The following is a 21,772-nucleotide window of genomic DNA, read 5'->3' on the forward strand; positions in this document are numbered from 1 at the left end:
TTCTATAGCATAACATGTTTAGGAAACTTTTTATTTGTACAATTACCATACCATTCATTCTTTTGCATTACTTGCTTATTGATTGAATCACTTTAGTTCCCAAACCATAAATATGAGGAAGCTTTCCATTGTTTACATATGCTGGAGGCCACAATCTTTGTTTTAACTGGATTTCATTATGCTTAATCTTTTGTTTATGTTGACTTTATGAAAGCATGAAAAGGATCAAGGCATTTTGTTTCATTTTGAGCACAACCACCATAACCAAATAGTCAATTCACCTTGTGAGTGTGTGATCATCTGTTAACCCTTTTGAGCCTTTTTATCAATATCCATGTTGTTTTTGCTAAATGCTTATCTTTGAGTGTTTATTTCTCATTTTTGCATGGATGATTGATTCTTTATTTTCTTGAACCCTCAACTTTATGTTGTTGTATGAATTTTTACCTTGCTTAGAAAGTAGGGAGTATTCATATGATGGTGTGGTTGAACTCAAGTTGGGGAGAGAAATGGTTGCTACTTATGTGGTTGTTGCTATGAGGTTGAAAAGAAAGAAAAAGAAAAAAAAGGGAAAAAAAAGAAAAAGAAAAAAAGTGAAAAAGTTTTGAAAAACAAAAAGAAAAGAGAAATGAATAATTGTTCTAATAAGTATTGTGATTGGTTTGAGAAACTTGTGGTTAAGGAAGAAGTTTAATCGAGATTTTGTTGCTTAGAACTTTGTGGATTGATCACCCCCTTAGGTTTATGCAAGTTTTTGTTTTGATTAGCCTTAGGACATATCCCTTGTTTGTTAACCAAGCCACATTACAACCTTGAAAAGCCCTTGTGATTCTTGCTTTTATATCTTCAATGTGATTTTTGGATGAATGCATAATTTAATCTTTTGTTTGCAAGATTGTTGGATGAGTGTTAAAAGTCCTTCACCTTTGTGTGTTCTTCATCCATTGATGAATTTTTGCTAGGTGTGATTCATGATGTGAGCATGTATTGTGTTAGAATGTTTTGTATGCTTTTTGTGCTTAGGATGTGTTTCGTTTACATGTTGTCGTTGTAGGATAGTGGTAAGTATTTACTTTGTTTATACGTTTTTGTATTGAGCCATACATTTGTTTTTGGTTTTCAAAACTTGTTGATTCACAATTCTTTGGTTTATTACTTTTGATACTTTAATTTATTTGACATTGTTTGAGGACAAACAAAGTTTCAAGTTGGGGAGAGTTTGATAAGTGCCAAAATGTTGCTATTTTGAGTATATAATTGTGGCACTTATCGATTCTATTCATTCCGTTTTTGTAATAAAATCCCCACTTTTGTGTATATATTCCCATTATTTAGTTTTCATATGTTTTATATAGTGTTTAATAGTTTTTCCTTTGTTTTTATAGGTATTCATGCTTATTGGAGCCTCGAGGAATAAAGTGTCGAAGGCACGGCTCCGATTGCGCGATTTTGGATCAAATAAGCAAGATTTGTGCAGAGAGGTCCGCTTAGCGGCGTCTAAGCGCGCTTTCCAGTGGCGAACCAATTTTCCTGGCCGCTAAGCGGCAGCTCTGGCCGCTAAGCGGAGCCCTGTTTACTGTTTTAGATATTTTTGAAATACGTGTAGTCTGCTCAGCGAGGTTTGGCCGCTAAGCGGCCGTAGCAGAAATTGTGTTTATATTTCTTCATTTGTAACATTTCTAGGGTATGGTTTTGGAGAGTTTTTGGTTCTAACTCCATCATTTTCATTCTTAGATTAAGATTAGCTTAGAAAACAACACCGGGTCATGCACTTGGAAGATCGGAGGTGGATTTCTCATCAACCGGAGCTGACAACCCGCGAGATGTTTGGTTTATCTCTTCTCTTCTTTAGGTATTTCTTTTGTGTTGGGTTTGTTTGTATAGTTACTTGAATCTTATGTATATTTACCGATTATAATGTTATGTTTAACTTGCTTTACAAATCTGTGTTGATGTTATCCTGGATTTTTGCTCTATGCTAGGGATTTGGGTTGCTTTAGAGATAAACATCTTGAATCCTTATCTAGGATGATAATCTGTTGGTTCTGAACTCTAGAGATAGATTTAGAGCTAGCATTCACTGTGGGTATCTGTACTTAATGCTTTCGTGTTTGAGCGGCGCGCGAGAGATTGCCGACGCGAGAATACGGATGTTCTTGTGACTTCGTGTTAGAGATAACCTTAGTTGTGAGATGATCTCGTTTGTGCTCCAGAGATGGACGCTTATGTGAGAGATACGTGATAACATAGATGAGTATCGTAGGTTGAGTATAACGGGTTGGTAAGTGTATGTTTGTGAAGAGTGAATATATTTACATTCCTGATAAGTTATTTCTCTTCTAAGAATGTGTTTATTCTTTTTCTGTCTATATCTTTGTTTACTTTTTTCACATTCAATCCAAAGTTCGAAACCGTAGAAACTGTTGAATGGCATCTCTCCATCTCTGAGGACGATAATTCCTGGATCAATATTTCCAAATCTTTTTTGTTGCTTGCCCTATATTGCATTCAACAAGTATCCATCCAACATACTTAGATATTCAAAACCTGCGGCTGAATCCACTAACATTTCTGCCACAGGCAAAGGATATTCATCCTTAGGAGTTGCTGCATTTAGATCACGAAAATCTATGCATACTCTTAATGAACCATTCTTTTTAATAACTGGTACAATATTAACAATCCATTCGACATACCTTGTGGTTCTGATGAACTTACACCGTAGGAGTCTTTCGACTTCTGCTTTAATCTTCGAATGAATTTCTGGTGCGAACCTTCTAGGAGTTTGCTTGATGGGCTTCTTTCCTTCTTTTATGGGTAACTTCAATTTGACCAAATCGCGCCCTAAACCAGGCATCTCATCGTAATCCCATGCAAAGCAATCTTTGTTCTTCTTCAACAACGCGACCACTTTTGACTTCAGCGGTGGCTCTAGTTTCGCACTGACGTATGTTACCCTCTTTTGATCTCCATCTCCAAGATTTACCTCTTCGAGTGGATCTTGGGCAAGCATCTTGATATTTGATCCCATTGGGTCCTTCTCGAATCCCAAAGGCTCTTCGTCGTAGATTGCATCCAATCTTTGACCTATCTCTTCTCCTGAAACCTCTTTCACTTGGACTGAATCTTCAGGCAGGTGAGGGATCGTATCTATCCCCAAATCTGGAGTTTCTTCCTTTTTTAGCCCTTCATTAAACAACATTTTTGTCAATTCGGCTTCGAGAGCCGTCATTCTTTTATTCTCGGCTACATAAGCCGAAATCTTTCTGAAAAATGATGACTCAGACATCATCAACTTCGTCATCCCAGCCTGTTGGCCGTATTGTTGGATAATGTTCCGTTGATGGGGTGTCTTCTGGGCCATCCATTATTTCCCTATTCCACTGGAAACCATTTGGGTGTAGAGTTAAGTAGTACAACGCATTTTTATTTGGGGTATACATCTCTTCTGCAGCATGACAAGGTCCTATGTTTGCCAAGTTCCTATCGAAGTTAGTTTTATTAACCTGGTTAACTTCAGCCATGTAGTAGCTCTGATCTCCCTCAATATTCTCTACTATACCATCTTCCCTCCAAATGGTTACCCTTTGATGCATTGTCGATGGCACAGCGGCAACCCCGTGGATCCATTCTCTTCCGAGCAAAAGGTTATAGTTTGCTTTTGCTGGTATAACCATAAACATAGTTGGCCTCGTGACTGAGCCAACTGTTAAACTTACCTGAACAACTCCCAGTGTCTGTCCTATCTTGCCTTCATAGTTAGATAAAACCATGTTATGTGGCCTTATATCGGTATCGAACATACCAATTCTTTTCAGCATGTATTGGGGCATTAGGTTCACTGCTGCCCCCCATCTACTAGGACTTTATTAATGCCAACATCTTCAATTTTAGCCCTTATGTAGAGTGGTTTCAAATGATTTCGCATACCTTCATCAGGCCTCTCGAAGAAAGCGTTCTGCTCTTTAACTGCGCCGTTGTTTAGAACATAGTAACACACAGGTTTGTGTTTCTCCATTTCTTCGATATCAGCCTCTTCGCAGTCTTCAAATTTAGTTTCCTGATTAAACTCATGAAGGAGTACAGATACAACGTTGCAGTTGAGGTTTATAGATGACACCCCGTCAGAATCGAAATCATTCGTCATTCTATCCTCTTCCTTCCAAGGACTGGAATGCATCTTTTCTTCTTCTTCTAAAATATTTTCAGCTTCGAATAGTCTGCGTTCCACCGGAGGTTTGCTTGCCTTCGCCCCCTGGTGTGGGACTTGGTTGCTACTAGACTCTCCAGCTTCTCTTGGTCTGTATTCTCTTTGAGCCTTTTTCATTCTCTGGTGCCTTCTCCACTGGGATCTGGACATAGGATTTTTTCCCTTGTAATTCTCCAACCGATACATCTCTCGATTTGAGTTTTGAAATTGCTTCCTATATGCCATTGCAGTCCTTCCTCCTTGGTCCCAACTTCGCCATTTGTTGGTTCTTGCACCAGCTTGCACCCATCTGTCCCTAGGTACTTCTGCAGGGACTTTGAATGTTACCCTTCGAGCCCTAGGATGTGGGCTGTCAGGTCTCTTCGTTGGGGTCCATATATCGAAACCATACAGGTTAGGACGTGATCCCTGAGTTTCTCGACCCATGTAGCAGTACACCCTCTCGAATGATCGTGCCAGCATTTCATCATAAACTGCCCCACATCTGGGGCATAGTGCAACTTCAGTGTTTTGCCTGTGACATCTGACCAAAAATCCTACTAAGCTTTCTTCCATCTTTGGGTATACTTGTAGCAAAGGGTTTGGTTCTCTCCCGGGGTGTTCCCATCTTTCGCGTCGAGCCCTTTCGAAGTTGGCTTCGACCCTTCGATTCAGCATGTTCGAACACCTTGGACACATCCATTGTTTTCCGCCATTCCTTTCATGGAAATTCCAGAGATAATCTTTGAGACTTTTCCCTCTTGGAGGGATTTCAATGTTTCCCTTTTGCCTTGTCAACAATGTCTCCAATTCGCCAAATTCAGACACTGGTCGTCCGGCACTGACCATGTTAACAACTGCTGGGGGGGCTTCAGAAATTTGGATTTGTTGAAGTTTTACCCTGAGGTCTTCAGTGGCCTCACTGGTTTTTTCTCTCGAAACTTCAGTTATCTCTGTCTTAGAGGATTCTTCAACAACAGTATTGAAGACCGCATCGTCATTTAGGCTTTCAGTAGCCTGCTTTCCGGTTAACATTGTATCAGCTTTCGCAATGTCTACCTCAGATACATCTACCATGTTGACATCCAGTGGTTCACAAAGGCTAGCGTCAGCAATGTTCAAAGGATTTGTGTCGACCTTCATGTGACTCTTAGTCTTGTCAGCAAACTTCAAACGTCCATCCTTGATAGCGTTTTGAATTAGATCCCTGAAAAGAAAACATTGTGAGGTTTTATGGCCCAAAAAACCATGATATTTACAAAAACCTCTCTTCTTCCGTTGTTCTAACGGAGGAATTTTGGAATTTGGAGGCAGTATCATTTGGCCATCTTTTACTAGTAAATCAAATATCTCATCACACTTAGTGACGTCGAATGTGTAAGTTTTCTTAGGGAATCTATCGTTCTTATCGTTTTCTACTGGGTTTTTTCCATTTGCAGGATTGAGTAATTTGCAAGCATAAGGTGGCGCTTCTTTCAGTTCGGCTAAATCTATTTCGACCTCTTCTATGCCATATGAGTTGCTGAAAGATTCGTCATCGGCGTCTTCCGCCTCGACGTATGCTACCCTTTCCTTTTTATATCCATTGTTTGCTCTAGCTTTTTCTGCTTTCAAGCGTTCGACTTGTCGAACCCTATCTGCCAACTCGGCCATATCCCCAAGGTACTAAGTATCTAGTTTCTTTCTAATTGAATAGTCTAGACCACCGGCAGCCATTTCGACCAATTCATGTTCTGGGACTATCGTGAAACACCTTGATTTCAATAGTCGGAACCTATTCAGGTAGTCATCAATTGGTTCTGTAAACTTCCTCTTAATGCTGGCCAATTCTTTCAGACTTATCTTGGTTTGGCCCATGTAGAACTGTTCATGGAACAACCTTTCTAAGTGTGCCCAAGCATCTATCGAATTTGGTGGTAAAGTAGTGAACCAAATAAAAGCATTCTTTGTTAGCGAACTAGGGAAATATTTGATCCTTAAATCCTCATTCTCTGCTAAGTCTCCTGCTTCTGTCAGATATCTGGCAATATGTTCCACAGTTGACTCACTAGTTTCGCCTGAAAACTTTGTGAACTTGGGCACTTTAGTGCCTCTAGGCAACTCTGTCTGCATGATATAATCTGATATGGGGGATGTATAATTTGGACGTTGAAGTCCAGTGCTAAGGCCGTTATTGGCCATAACCCTTTCTATCATGGCGGTTAAGTTATTTTCCGTAGCCAGATTTTCTCTTCTGACTCTCTGAACGATTTCATCCGGATGTTCATTCCTACCCACTATCCTTAATCTGGGTCTTACTTCCTCCATTTCCTGTTGAACGGGAACAGCTCTTTGATTCGAAGCCTCCAAATCTATTACTTGGTTCCCTTCGATTGCCGCTGTTCTTTGTGGGGCAACTACATTATTAGTTTTTCCTAGACGGAGGGACCACATCTTGAATACGTTCCATAATGGGTCCTTCTTCTCGATACAAGGGCTGTTTGTCCTTTCATTTAGGGTATGGAACTCCCATGAAATCTGCCATTCGATTCATTTGAGATGATATCTTTTGGAAAATCTCCATATTCTCTCGATTCGTACTAGTAATATTTGTTGCTAGTGGATTCAAAATTGAAGCCAGTTCCTTGGCCAAGACCCCTAACATATCATGGTTGCTTGCATCCATTTCTTGTCGGAATGCTGCTTGATTACTTGTGGTAAAATTGGGTATTTGGGTAGAGAAGCCAGTATTTTGTGCACTTCGACCCACTGAACCAACATTTGGCGAAAACGTCGCATTATTAGTTGTAGCATATGTAGGTCCTGCCCCCTGTACGCCTGTTCCATATGGATATGGCATTCCGTATGGGTAGTTTGGCCTCCATTCGAATGCAGAGTTCGACCCTGGGTTGAATAAGTTATTTACAGCATTTGTCGAGAAAAGTGGTATCTCGTTTGCGCTTGTGGATGAAGGTGCGGTAGTCGACACTGAAACTGGAATAGTCCCTGATGGTTCTGTATTATTCTCAGGTATAGCCTGGGAACTATCCGTGGGCCTCGATCCATTTGGACCCGTGTATCCCGCGCTCCTTGAGTAGAAGACGAAACATGCATAGAATTTGCCGCTCCTGATCCTGAGCCTTGTGGGGTATCTTGATCTCCCCCTGTACTGGTCGTGACGACCATTTTCTTGTTGTACCTTCGCTTGGGAATCGGTTGTGCACTGTTTGTTAATTTACCGTTCCTAAGGTTCATACAAGGTCTTGATATTGTCTAGACAAAATAAAACAATTGATTAAAAACAATCTTCTTGACACTGTCCCACTGGGCGTGCCATTTTGTTTACGGTGATTTCCGGTAAACAACCGCTAGTCTTCCAAATTTTAATAAATATGATTTGGTTACTCGCAGGATCGACTATATTGATCCTAGGACATAGTCAAAAAGATTGTTATTTATGATGATTCGAACCATGTTTATGATTTTGCCTTGAAAATAAGAATTACTCAATCGAAACAATAAAGGTTAGTAGTCACTTGGTTATACACGTAAATATAACTTCAGCGAAAGGTAAGTCAAGATAAAACATAAGATAAAAACTGTAAAAGTGCAAGAATCTTAAAATGCAAAAATGTTAAATACTTCAAAGATAAATAAGATGAAAATAAAGAGTGCAGGAATGCAAATGGCAGGAAGTAAACGAAATGCAATAATATCGAAAGATACTTGAAAATAAAGGAAAATACACATGTATTAAAATGGTGGTGGTGTCATACGTACATTTCTCAGCGAACTCTTTCTCTTAACGCTTGATACTTGAGTAATATGTGAGTGATTTGTACAAAATGAACACACTGAATCCTAACATTAGAACCCTTATTTATACTAGTTTCGACCTTAACGGTCCTACGCTAATTTAATGCCACGTTTCTCATGAGAATCCCCGGAAAGCCATCTGTCTCTGGACAGTTATGCAAACTTCTTCGAATTTCAAATCTTCCCGCCTGAATCCTCCTTCGACGCGTGGCAATATAACTTAACATTAAAATACCACGGAAATACACTAAGCATCAGTACTTAACATATTTCGTAAAATTTGTCTAAGTCTCGAAGATATACACTCCTACTAGTTTCAGCAATCACTATCTTCGTTATGACTTAAAATTCTTCATTCTCGAAACATGGCCATCAGGAGCCTCAAATCTTTTTTAATGATCTAACACTTTAACTCGCCATTTGACCCTTTAACCTCTATGGCTTTAATGGTGAATCCTTCAATACACTCTCCTTTTTTCTTCAGAATGGCTATCAGTACGACCAATGTCTTCGGTTGGTGCTTTTGAGAGGTGAAATAAGATGTTAATTCTTTGTAGAGTGTCCTCAAACACTACTAAAAATTCGCTTTTAGTGACTGATTTAGTGACCGTAAATTTTTGGTCACTGACCGAATTAGCCACCAAAATTTTATATTCATGAGCGCAATTATAAGAGGTCACTAAATCGGTCACTAAAATAAATCATCCACCGATTTAGAGACCAATATTTTGTGACCGAAATTTTGGTCACTATAGTGACCGAATTAGCCACCAAAATTTAATATTCATGAGCCAATTTTATGTGGTCACTAAATCGGTCACAAAATTTTTTTTTATATACAATTTAATTTTTATATATAAATTAGAGACCAAAATTTTGGTCACTAATATTTTTTGTTTTCTTTTTCAATTTTTAATCCTCTTTATTATTTTACTATTTCCTTTCCATTTTTTTTAAAGATATTAATTCTCTTTCAAATCTAAATTTTTACTAAAATTTTTATATTTTTATTGTTTTAACCTATAATATATTTATAAAAAATTATATGTATATATGTTTAAATATAAAACATAACAATAGTTGTTAAGTGGTGTAGTGGCAAGTTGTTAACAAAATACTCGGAGGTCATAAGTTTGATTCCTAGGTATCACAATTTTTAATTTTATTTTATGAAAATGAACACTAAAATCGGTCACTGAAATCGGTCCCTAAAAGCGAACCCTAAAAACGAACCATAAATACGAACCCTAAATGAAAAACCTGTTGTGATTCTGTGGTGTTAATCCTCGCTCTTCCTTCAAATTGCAATGTACAAATGGTTTTGTTCCCAGAGCTTCTTGAAGCTTTTCGTCTTTTGTGGAAAAGAGAAATGAGATTTTGTGGAAAATGGTACTTTGTGGAAATGAGACTTGTAGAATATAAACATATAATACTATATAATACTGTATTTGACACATAAGCATTCTTAAAAGGCCACGTAGATAATAAAATAATGAGACAACTAACGGAACCAAACGAAAGGATAAACGTGAGACCATTTTAAAAGATAAGGGAGTTATGTGAACTTTTTAAAAATTGAGGGGCCAAAATGGACTCCGAGTAAAAGTTAAGGGACGAAAAAGGGTATTTTGCCTAATATTAATTACAAAAGTAATTACTTTTACGCTATATTGAAAATTCACATAGAAAAAGGAAACATTTAAAACAATGTCACATAAATGAGTTTTCTTTTTATAGTTATGTTTTAAATTAGAAACGAAAAATTATTTGTATCACATTTGCATATTAGTTATATAAATATTTGATATATTTTTGGACCAAATATTTGATATTATTATTACCTACAATTTTTCTTTTGAATATAATTTGATTTATATGGTGTATATCTATATATCAAATATATGAGTTAATTATTAGTTTTTTCATTACATAATATAAAAAAAATCTTCTTTACCTTGTTAATTATAAATACTAATTTATAATTATTAATTTTATTTATTAAATTTTAATTATTTTTAAATTTATTTACCAATTCAACTCAATATTGTATCTATAAGAGAAAAAAATCGAGAACAATCAGAGTCTAAATCCTAATTTTTATTCATTCTTATATTCCTCTAAAATTAATTCTAAATATTTTAAAAAATTTAATTATAAATATAATATAAGAAAAAAAGGTGTGATAAGTCAAATCAACTTCAATAAAAAAATCTTAATTAACTTAATATAAGAATATTAAATCGAACAACATTTTGATTCCAAACGACATCCTTTATCCTTTAGTAAAAAAAAATATTAAAAGTCAAATCCGATCTAACTTTCTAAACATTGTGTTTTCCAATTTTTGAATTTTCTGATTTAAATCCATGTTCTTTTGCATGTCGGTTATTAGGTCCAAATAAATCGGTCAAAGTTTTAGTTGTTAGATCAACAAGTTGAATAGGACGATCCAATATAATTTTGATTACCATGATTTTTTAAACTATTTGTATAATTTTATAAATTTATTTTAGGAGAGAGAAATAGTAAATATTTATAAAAGAGTATATTTTATTGAAAAAGATGTAATATAATTAAAAGTATATTTAAAAAAAATAGATTGAGGAAGGAAGGGATTATTAAGAGGGTTTTATAATAGAAGGAGTTAAAGGGTTTTATAGTTAGGGTTTTATTGGTACTACGTCAGTATGGAGATATAGGAAGAGGAAGAATCAAAAGCTAAACAAGGTACACTTTTCCCCTAATCATAATTTCAACTTCCCCTTCATAAAAGAACACAACCCCCGGTTTTCTTCAAATTTGATTCTTCTTCTTCTTCTCTGAGACAATGAAGAGACGATGCCATAATCATGATTACTGTCTTCCAAACTGTGAAAACAAAGACAGACTGAGTGACCTTCCAAACTGCCTTTTACTACACATACTCTCCTTTTTGAATGCCGAACGAGTTGTTCGGACTTGCATTCTCTCCAAGAGATGGAACAATCTTTGGAAGTCTCTTCCCGTCCTTACATTAGGTTCGGTCAAGAAATCCAACCAATTCATGTCTAAAATCTTGTCTTGTCGGGATTCCTCAGCGACTCTACACACTCTTGATTTTCACAGCTATGCAATTAGGAAGCCTGGCCAAGTCAAATGGATAATAGAATATGCAGTTTCACACAATGTCCGGCATTTAGATATATATCTTAAAGGTCGTTTTCAAGAATTTCCCAGTTGCTTATTTTCATGTGGCACTTTAACTTCTCTTAAACTTTCTGTTTTCCTCCCTTCAATGTTTACTAAGAGATTGTTTTTCCCTAATTCTCTGAATTTGCCGGCATTAACCAGCTTGTCTCTAAGGTCATTCACCTTTCTTGTCGGCGATGACGGACGCGTTGAGCCTTTTTCTGCTTTAAACAAGTTGAATAGTTTGGTCATTAACAGATGTGAAGTTTTGGGTGCCAAAAACCTTGGCATATCAAGTGCCACACTTGTGAATTTAACTATAATAATGAGTGATAGGGCACCTACAGCCTCTTTCGGATTTGAGCTATCTACCCCAAGTCTTATTACCTTTCATTTTATTGGTCATCCTCTTCAGAAACTCTGTCAGAGCAATGGCAATCTCTCCACGGTCAAGCGTGTAAGTATTGATGTCAAGTATTGGATATATGAGGCTAATACTCCTTTGGTTCTACTCAACTGGCTGGATGAGCTTGCTAATATCAAATCATTGACACTTACTTCATCTACTCTTAAGGTACTTTAGAGCATGTTTGATTTGAGAAATAAAATTGTTTTATTTTGAATTATGAAAAATATTATTGAACTCATACTAATTCGTCCTGATTGCGTAGGTTCTTTCCCATGCTCCCCGTTTATTGAAGTCTGAGTTCTCTTCATTATGTAACATGGAGTCACTGAACGTAAAAAAGAAATATTCTTCATCCATACTCGATGATGGATTAGTGGAGTTTTTGCTTCAAAACTCACCCTCAGCAAAGGTTAACATTGTTGATTAATTAAGGTCAGGTCAGGTGTGCATTCAACATTTTAAAAATAACCTTCTCTATTTTCTGTTTCCCCCTAACCTTTGTGTATAGTTGAATTGACACTGTGAAAATATAGTTATTGAATGTTTGAAAAAATCTTGTGTGATGTCATTATGCTTTGAAAAAATCTTGATAATGATCCATGCTAAAGATGAGCCTACCAAATATGTAGCAATATGTTAATTGTTATGAACCAGCTAACAGTGTTATTAAACATATGACAGCAAGAGATCTAAAGTTTTGGTTACCTGAAATGTTAATTTAAGGTATGAAGTGCAGACACCGGAGATAATTTGAAAAATAAATAAAGTAAACATAATCTCAAGTGTCGGTGTCGATTTGAGACACTTACACTCACATGAACACACATTTTTTTAGAGGTGTCGGTGCTATATAGAATTTAAGTTTACTAGACTTTATAGATAGTAATAGATGAGAAGATTAAGTCATGTTACTTGCATGCCTTCAAAGTTTGAACAAATTATTTATTTATTTCTCTAAGAGATTGTTTCTTTACTATTAGAGCTCTGACAACTAATTTAACAGAAATAATGTAGATGTTTATAGATTTTTTGGTTGTGTAAAAAGTTCTAACTTTATTTTTATATTTGTTTCATGTTTTACAGCCTGGTGCACCCTTGGTCACAAATAAAGCAGATATTGTGACTAGTGCAAAACAAATTGTCTATTACGACTGCAACTGTGTTTTTCTTCATTTTTCTATTTTAATCAACTATTATTAATTGATGTTAAGGTCAATATAAAGGATTTTTTCATACTGCAAGTGGTGTTTTTCCATACTATTGTTGAGCGTTTGGTTTGGCTTGACTGTGCTTGATTGTGTATTTCAAAATGCTGTGGCATGCGTACTAGACAATTGATTTTAGCCAAGAATGTGATGAATATGTATGAAAGAGTCTTACAAATGAGAAACTTTATAGGAATAACTAGTAGTTACTTTTAATTAGTTGAAGTGTGCCACAAATACATATTATTCTGGTTGTAGAAGGTGACTTAGAGTTTTTCCTCTATGATTCTGATTTTATATTAAACTCCCTTTAAGCTAATAGAGTGATGCTTCTAACAGAAGATTCTTCAAAGGAATTGGCACACTATAATATTATTAATTTTATGTTTTGCTAGATAGCCAGCACAAACATTTCTCTCTCTAAGAAAATGAAATAGTTGAAACCGTCATTCTTTAGAGAAAGAAGCTCTTTAAAGAACTGTGGCACAACGATAACAAACACTAAAAAACTTTGGGATATGTTTGATAGTTAATTTTGGAGTTAGAATAACACATCAGGTTTTTTATGTAAAGTTCTCAGGCTATCTGCAATCCAAGAAATAGCGTCATAAACTCAGTAGAAGGATGTTGAAATAATCAATATTACCCGCAAAATCATAAACTCAAAACTCATTAACATTTTGAATTAATTCACCAAAATCCAAAACGCCATGATAACCGGGGCTACTACCATCAATATTCAAAATCGTAATACTACCTTTTTGTGCATTCCACGTAATTGTTTTCATTGGATGAGACAAATTATGCTTGAGAAAATATTTAGTCAACAAATTAGCATAAATATGCCACACCCACGTCTAAAGGAAGAATTTCACCTTCTCGAGAACAGAAATATGCCACACCAACTTCCAAGTGTTATGGTATGTTGTATTCTTAACAAATAAAATTCTAATGAGCCAGTTATAACCATCCTCAGCAGTATAGATACCATTCAAACTTGGGTTATTTCTACTTCGTAACAATTAGAGGTGTGAGGCTTGCTTACGAACCACCCGTAATTGTCACTAGATTTTGTGAAAAATGGTTGTTTTTAGAAGTTTTGGAATGGTGTTTTACTTAGTGCTTTCATTTTTGCCCATGTCTTTCAAAATTGGGTCATGAAAACCTTCTTAGAACATACTTTCCTCCACTTTGACAAATCTCGTTATTTTTCTATAAAACAAAACAAACAACATTATTAGTTCAAAAATCGTGGGTTGCCTTCGCAATCGCATCAGATCGCAATTGCAGTGTGATTTTAATATCTCACCTCCGAATGTATTAGGAACCCCATCGCATCAGACAAGAAAGTTTCTTAGTTCCAGCCAAGGAAACTTTACACTATGTTCTATCTTATTAAGGAACAAGTCATGAAGAGAATATTCAAAGTCATCTATTGATAGCTTTGTTTTCTGAAGAGAACAACTAAGATGATGTATGCTTAGGTTTATGGATCAATAATGCTGAGTTAGTTGTTAATCCATAACAATAATTGTTCTAGCTTGATAGTGATTAGTGATTAGTTGCTTAAAAAAAACTAACTAGCTAACTCGTTAGTTGGGTTGATTATGTAACCATCAAGCTATTTTAAGTTGTTTGTAATTCAATTTTGATTAATTTATAATCCACATTCTTTCACCACACCTTCATCTTGTTGTATGTATTTAATTTCTTGCATCACAAGAAACCGAATTGAGTTGTGCTAACATTAAGTAGTGAAATAATATGGAGGCCTAGAGTTAGAGCATAATTATCGTGAGTGGTTTTTGTGACTTGTGAGTTGATTTTTAGAGAATTTGGGAGGCTGTGGAGGGCCACGATTATAATTTGCTATTAAAAAAAAACAAAATAAAATTATATGCTAATGTATCATATAATTTTTTTAATTTTGTAAAATATCAAATACATTTCAAATTATAGATGTGACTCTGCAAATCTCTTCCCTTCAAAGCCTTTTCCAAACCAACTCGCAATCATATTGTGTATGTGAAAACTGATATTTAATTTTCTACTGAATCATGTAATTGTCTTGTTACATGATAGTTTTGAAGGAGTTTATAATGCTAAAAGGGAATATAAAAACAGAACCATAGAACAATTTGTTTTGAATTAGTGACAGCAAGGTAAAGGAGATCATCAAAGTTAATGTATGCATATCCATTGGGAACCTTCAACAGCACTTTCATAAATTTAGTCACAGCATCAGCATCTGCTTTGTTTGTGATCAAGGGCTGACCAGGCTGTAAAACATGAAACAAATATTAAAATAAATTAGCACTTCTTACATACTACCAAAAAGCTCTATAAACATCATCTCCCTCAGGAATATATAAATAGCATAACTATATATTTGTCAAGCTAATCCTTACCTATAAAAGGATAATGTTAGTGCTGTCGACGGAGAATGGAGGTCCATGACGGAGAGCCAAAATCCTGACATACAGGTTGTTTTGCAGCTCTGTTATAGAGCATTATGGTAGAAAATCTACAATATCAATTGATATTTTCCATTGCGGTGAATCCAAAACCAGCTATGTATATCCGCCATAGCGCCACCATAACAGATATTTGATAACACCAAATGTTATGTAAGTCACATAGCTTTACATCACCCACAAGATTTTTTTCCAAACAATCAATAACTACATCATTTTCACCTAGTGTCAATTAAACTATACACAAAAGTTATAGTTTGTTTCTCCAAATTCCTATAACTTTCTTACATTCTATTCAATCAATTCTAACATTTTCAATATAGCATAGCATCTACTTAGGTTGTGACCGAATAAATCATGTTATAGTAGTATACATGTACAGTTAGTTACTATAAATACAGGATTTGTAAAAATAAATACTGGAAAACAGAATAGAGAAGGATGCAAAAATAAAGTTAACCAAGCCAAAAAAATCTCTCTTTAAAATGTTGAATGTACATCTGACCTTAATCAATCTACTATGTCAACCTTCGCCAAGGGTGTGTTTTGAAGCAAAAAGTCCACTAATCCATCAGGTACTGAGGAAGGATATTTCCTTTTTACTTTCAGTGACTTCAAGTTACATAAGGAAGAGAACTCAAACTTCAATAAATCGGGAACAAGGGAAAGAACCTAAGGAATCAGGACGAATTAGTATTTTTCAAAACTGAAAATGATACAATTTTGTTTCTCAAACAAAACATGCTATAAAGTACCTTAAGAGTGGTTGAAGTAACTGTCAATGATTTGATATTAGCAAGCTCCACCAACCAGTTAAGTAGAACCAAAGGAGTATCAGCCGCAAGAACCCAATAATCGACATCAATACTTACATGCTTGACCGTGGAGAGATTGCCATTGCTCCGACAGAGTTTCTGAAGAGGAAGACCACTAAAACTTAAGCTACAAAGACTTGGTGCAGATAGCTCAAATCCGAAATAGGCCTTACGTGCCCTATAACTCGTGATTATAGTTAAATTGGCAAGTGTGGTACTTGATATGCAAAGGCTTTGTGCATCAAGAACTTCACATTTATCAATGATCAAACTATTCAACTTGTTTAATGCAGAAAAAGGCTCAGCGCGTCCATCATCGCCAACACGAAAGGTGAATGACTGTAGGGACAAACTCGTTAATGCTGGCAAATTCAGAGAATTGGGAAAAAACGCTCTCATCGTATACAATCTAGAGCGGAAAACAGAAATTCTAAGAGAGGTTAATGTGCGAGATGAAAATAAGCAAGGGGGAAATTGTTGAAAATGACATTTGAGATAGATATTTAAATGCTGGACATTGTGTGAAACAGCGTATTTTATAATCCATTTGAGTTGGCGAGGTTTCCTAATTGCATAGCGGTGAATATCGAGAGTGTGGAGTGAGGCTGAGTAATCCCGAAGAGATAAGATATTAGACATGAATTTGTTGAAATTCTGAACAGCCTCTACCCTTGAAGCACCCCGGACTGTTCTAAAGTTTGAAGAACTTAATCTAAGGACGGGAAGAGACTTCCAAAGATTGTTCCATCTCTTGGAGAGAATGCAAGTCTGAACAACTCGTTTGGCATTCAAAAAGGAGAGTATGTGGAGTAAAAGGCAATTGGGCAGGTCACTGAGTCTGTCTTTGTTTTCACTGTAATTATGTTTACGCCTTTCTCTCTTCATTGTCACAGAGGAGAAGAAGAAGCAAAATTGAAGATGTTATTAGTAATTATGTTAAAATGCCCTTTCCTCTTCCTTGATCTAAATTATGATCTTACTAGTAATTGATTTTTTTTTTTGCAATTTCCATAATAATTTACAGATAAGGTTATTTTCATAATTGTCATTGCATCATTAAATCAATGCACTGATTCATTTAGAAAGTTTTACCACTTTAATTTGTGAGAATAATAATTGCAATCAAAGTATAACTCAAAGAAATTGAAATTGTTTTTATTATTAGTGAAGATCAAAGGCTAGATGAATACGGTGAATTCATGCGGGTATAGAATAGAATAGACATTGCAACAGGAAATGGATAATCCGTTTCCAAAACTTCTCCGAATAAAGGAATTTTATTTATCGGTTATGAATTTTTTAATTTATTCAAAAGGTGTTAAACACAATTAATGTTGAACTTTTTTTGGACTAAGAAACTAATAACCTACTATGTAACATGTATTGATGGTTTTTCTCTTTGGTTTCTCTATCCTAGTATATATGAAATTCTTTATCATATTTTTATAATAAAGCCAAATCCGATTTAACCTTCCAAATCTTTGGTTTTCCAATTTTTAACCGATTTTCTGTTTTAAATCTATGATCTTCTGCATAAAGATTTTCAAGTCCAAACAGATATGTTAGAGTTCTAGTTCTCGGTTCGACGGACTGAATCGGTCGATCCAAGCCAATTTTGATTATCATAAAATTTATTGGCTATTGATATAATTTTACAGATTTATTTTAGGAAGGTCAAATAATAAATATTTATAAAAGAGTATTTAATATATATTACTGAAAAAAATGTAATATAATTAAAAGTATATTTAAAAAAAATGTAATATAATTAAAAGTATATTAAAAAAAAAGATGTAATATAATTAAAAGTATATTTAAAAAAGTAATTAATTGATTGAGGAAGGTATTATAAAAAGTGAGAAGTAAAGTTTTATAATTAGGGTTTTATAGCAGAAGGAAATAAAGGGTATTACATCTGTGTCGAGATATAGGAAGAGGAAGAATCAAAAGTGAACCCAGGTAATCTTGATTTCAACTTTTTCTTTATAGAAGAACACAACTCAACTTTTCTTCAAATTTGATTCTTCTTCATCTCAGAGACAATGAAGAGACGAAGGCATAATCATAATTACTGTCTTCCAAACTGTGAAAACAAAGACAGACTCAGTGACCTGCCCAATTGCCTTTTACTCCACATACTCTCCTTTTTGAATGCCGAACGAGTTGTTCGGACTTGCATTCTCTCCAAGAGATGGAACAATCTTTGGAAGTCTCTTCCCGTCCTTAGATTAGGTTCTGTCAAGAATTCCAACCACTTCATGTCTAAAATCTTGTCTTGTCGGGATTCCTCAGCGACTCTACACACTCTTGATTTTCACCGCTGCGCAATTAGGAAGCCTGGCCAAGTCAAAAGGATTATAAAACATGCAATTTCACACAATGTCCGGCATTTAGATATATATCTCAAAGGTCGTTTTGAACGATTTCCCCATTGCTTATTTTCATGTGGCTCTTTAACTTCTCTTAAACTTTCTGTTTTCCTCCCTACAATATTCGATAAGAGAGTGTTTTTCCCTAACTCTCTGAATTTGCCGGCATTAACCAGCTTGTCTCTCAGGTCATTCACCTTTCTTGTCGGCGATGATGGACGCGTCGAGCCTTTTTCTGCTTTAAACAAGTTGAATAGTTTGATCATTAACAAATGTGAAGTTATGGGTGCAAAAATCCTTGGCATATCAAGTGCCACACTTGTCAATTTAACTATAGTCACTAGTGATAGGGCAGCTACGGCCTATTTCGGATTTGAGCTATCTGCACCAAGTCTTTCTACCTTTAATTTTACTGTTCTTCCCTTTCGGAAACTCTGTCAGAGCAATGGCAATCTCTCCATGGTCAAGCATGTAAGTATTAAAGTCAAGTATTGGTTCGATTTGACTGATGGTAATACTCCTTTTGTTCTACTCAACTGGCTGGTTGAGCTTGCTAATATCAAATCATTGACACTTACTTCATCTACTCTTAAGGTACTTTAGAGCATGTTTGACAAAATAATTGGTTCTACTCGATATATTTCACTTTCAATTATGAAAAATATTATTGAACTGATACTAATTCGTCCCGATTGCTTAGGTTCTTTCCCATGCTCCCGATTTATTGAAGTCTGAGTTCTCTTCCTTATGTAACATGGAGTCACTGAAAGTAAAAAAGAAATTTAATTCACCCTTACCCGATGGATTAGTGGAGTTTTTGCTTCAAAACTCACCCTCAGCAGAGGTTAACATTGTTGATTATTGATTAATTAAGGTCAGGTGTGCATTCAACATTTTAAAGATAGATACTTTTGCCTTATTACTCTATTTTCTGTTTCCCCTCTAACCATTGTGTATAGTTGAATTGACACTCTGTGAAATGTAGTTATTGATTGTTTGACAAAAATCTTGTGTGCTGTCATTATGCTTTGATAATGATCCATGCTAAAGACGAGCCTACCAAATATGTAGCCAATATGTTAACTGATATGAACCAACCCACATTGTTATTAAGCATATGAAATGACAGCAAGAAATCTAAAGCTTTGGTAGGACCTGAAATGGATAACTTTAGTATTCTAATTGATGGGTGTAATTTAAGCTGTGAAGCGCAGACACCAGAAACATGATACCTACACAGACACGTCGATACCGATAATAATTTTAAAAAATGAATAAATTAAACGTAATTACAAATGTCGGTGTCGATTTCAATTACACCGAGATGAACACACTACATACATAGAATTTAAGTTATAGCTATGACAACTAATATATGTTTATAGATTTTTTGGTAGTATGTAAAAGTTCTAACTTTATTTTTATATTTGTTTCATGTTTTACAGCTAGGTGCCCCCTTGTTCACAAATAGAGCTGATAAAATGTTGTTCAAGAGCCCTAGTGGATTTGCATATTTTACCTTTCTGTCACTAATTCAAAACAAAATGTCTATGGTACTTACAACTACAACTGTGTCTTTCTTCATTTTGCTATTCTAATCAACTATTATTAATTCATGTTATGGTCAATATAAAGATTTTTTCCATAGTGCAAATGGTGTTTTCATAACTATTGTTTGGCTTGACTGTGCTTGATTGTCGGTTCAAATCGTTGTTTCATGCGTACTAGACAATTGTTTTTAACAAAGAATGCGATGAATATGTATCAAAGAATTTTACAAATGAGAAACTTTATAGGAATAATAATAATAATTAGTAGTTACTTTTAATTAGTTTATAATTAGTTGAATGGTGCCACAAATACATATTATTGTGGTTGTAGAAGGTGATGTATCCTTTTTCCTCCATGAATTTGTTTCCATGATTCTCGTAGAAGACTCTATAAAGCATCTGTACACTCCATTATTACTAACTTCATGTTTCCCTAGATAGTCACCTCAAACATTCTCTTCTCTAAGAATATGAAATAGTTGAAATCATTATTCTTTAGAGAGAGAAACTCTTTAATCTTATAAAGATTTGTGGCATAGGGATACCAAACACTAAGAAACTCTGAGATAAATTTGATAGCAAATTTTAGAGAAATAGTCTCATCAACTCAGCATGAAGGATGTTAGAATAATCAATATTACTCATTAGCATTTTGAATCAATCTACCAAAACCCAAAATGTCAGGATAACCGGGGCTCCGTTAACACTCAAAATCATATTGCTACCTTTGCGTGCATTCCATGTAATCGTTCTCATTGGATGAACCAAATTACGCTTGAGAAAATATTTAGTTAAAAAATTAGCATAATTTACTGTTATGAGTTTCAAAGTATAGGAAGATATAACTTCATTCGCAACACCCAATTTGTTCCTAGCACATCACAACCACCAACAAGCGGCCAAAAAGATAGAGTCATCATCGATGTCATGTCTAATACAATCATATAAACTATCCATACGAATAGGGGGTTCAAGAAGCCAATAAGTTTTCAAAAGTGAGAGCAAATTCACAATCTATCCAAAAATGTAGAGTCGTCACAACTTCTTGGTTGTATCTAAGACTGATATTCGTATATAGAATAGCACGACGAAACAACATCAATTTCGTAGGATGGGATATATGCAAAGTCATCCAAAAGAAGAATTTCACCTATTCGAGAGCATGAATATGCCACACTCACTTCCAAGTGTTATTGTCTGTTGTATTCTAAACAAATTAAAGTCTAATGAGCCAGTTATAACCAATCCCCAAAAGTATAGATACAATTCAAACTTGGGTTTTTTCTAATTCGTAGCAATTACGGGCAAAAGGCTTTCTTACGGCCCAAGGTAACTGTCACTGGATTTTCTTTAAAATGGTTGTTTTTAGAAGTTTTGGAATGGTGTTTTTCTTAATGCTTTCATTTTTGCTCATGTCTTTCAAAATTGCTTATGAAAATCTTCTTAGAACATACTTTCCTCCACTTTGATGAAACTCATTATTTTCCTACAAAACAAATGAAATTATTAATTAAACTGTGGATTGCTTTCCACGCAGCGCTTTGCTTAAAGTCATTTAGTGCGACACTCACAGGGATTCCATTAGAGTAAAAAAATATCCTTTTTTTGGCCTAACAACGTGCTTATTGTGTATTCGTTGACGTCACACATAATCTCAATTGGCAGACTCCAATATGGAAGTTGCAAAATGGGAGTGGAGATTGATGCTTATTTCAATTTCAAAAAGGCCTCAGACATTGTTCATCAAAGTTGAACTCCACATCTTTCATCAGTAGGCTTTGAAATGTTTGAAAAATCT

The 21,772-nt window shown here is 35.1% G+C and overlaps 3 protein-coding genes across 3 annotated transcripts in view; 1 reads left to right on the forward strand and 2 right to left on the reverse strand.

The window, feature by feature from the left end:
• Positions 1–15,750: 15,750 nt before the first annotated feature.
• LOC131656302 (F-box/LRR-repeat protein At3g26922-like) lies at positions 15,751–16,946 on the reverse strand. Its single transcript, XM_058926045.1, has 2 exons — positions 15,996–16,946; positions 15,751–15,912 (listed from the first exon to the last, which is right to left on the reverse strand). Exons 1-2 carry the CDS (start codon positions 16,938–16,940, stop codon positions 15,751–15,753), a joined length of 1,107 nt encoding a protein of 368 aa, XP_058782028.1. The 5' UTR covers positions 16,941–16,946.
• Positions 16,947–18,097: 1,151 nt separating this feature from the next.
• On the forward strand, positions 18,098–19,289 carry LOC131658497 (F-box/LRR-repeat protein At3g26922-like). Its single transcript, XM_058927785.1, has 2 exons — positions 18,098–19,018; positions 19,125–19,289. The coding sequence occupies exons 1-2, from the start codon at positions 18,098–18,100 to the stop codon at positions 19,287–19,289; spliced, it is 1,086 nt and encodes a 361-aa protein (XP_058783768.1).
• A 156-nt stretch (positions 19,290–19,445) lies between these two features.
• The window catches only part of LOC131658498 (uncharacterized), a 41,280-nt gene continuing 38,953 nt past the window's right edge, over positions 19,446–21,772 (reverse strand). Inside the window, exon 5 of the mRNA XM_058927786.1 lies at positions 19,446–19,656. Coding sequence (XP_058783769.1) covers positions 19,446–19,656 — 211 coding nt within the window. The remainder of the gene's footprint in view (positions 19,657–21,772) is intronic.

This window comes from Vicia villosa, linkage group LG3 (genome assembly GCF_029867415.1).
Source record: "Vicia villosa cultivar HV-30 ecotype Madison, WI linkage group LG3, Vvil1.0, whole genome shotgun sequence".
Classification (NCBI taxonomy): domain Eukaryota; kingdom Viridiplantae; phylum Streptophyta; class Magnoliopsida; order Fabales; family Fabaceae; genus Vicia; species Vicia villosa.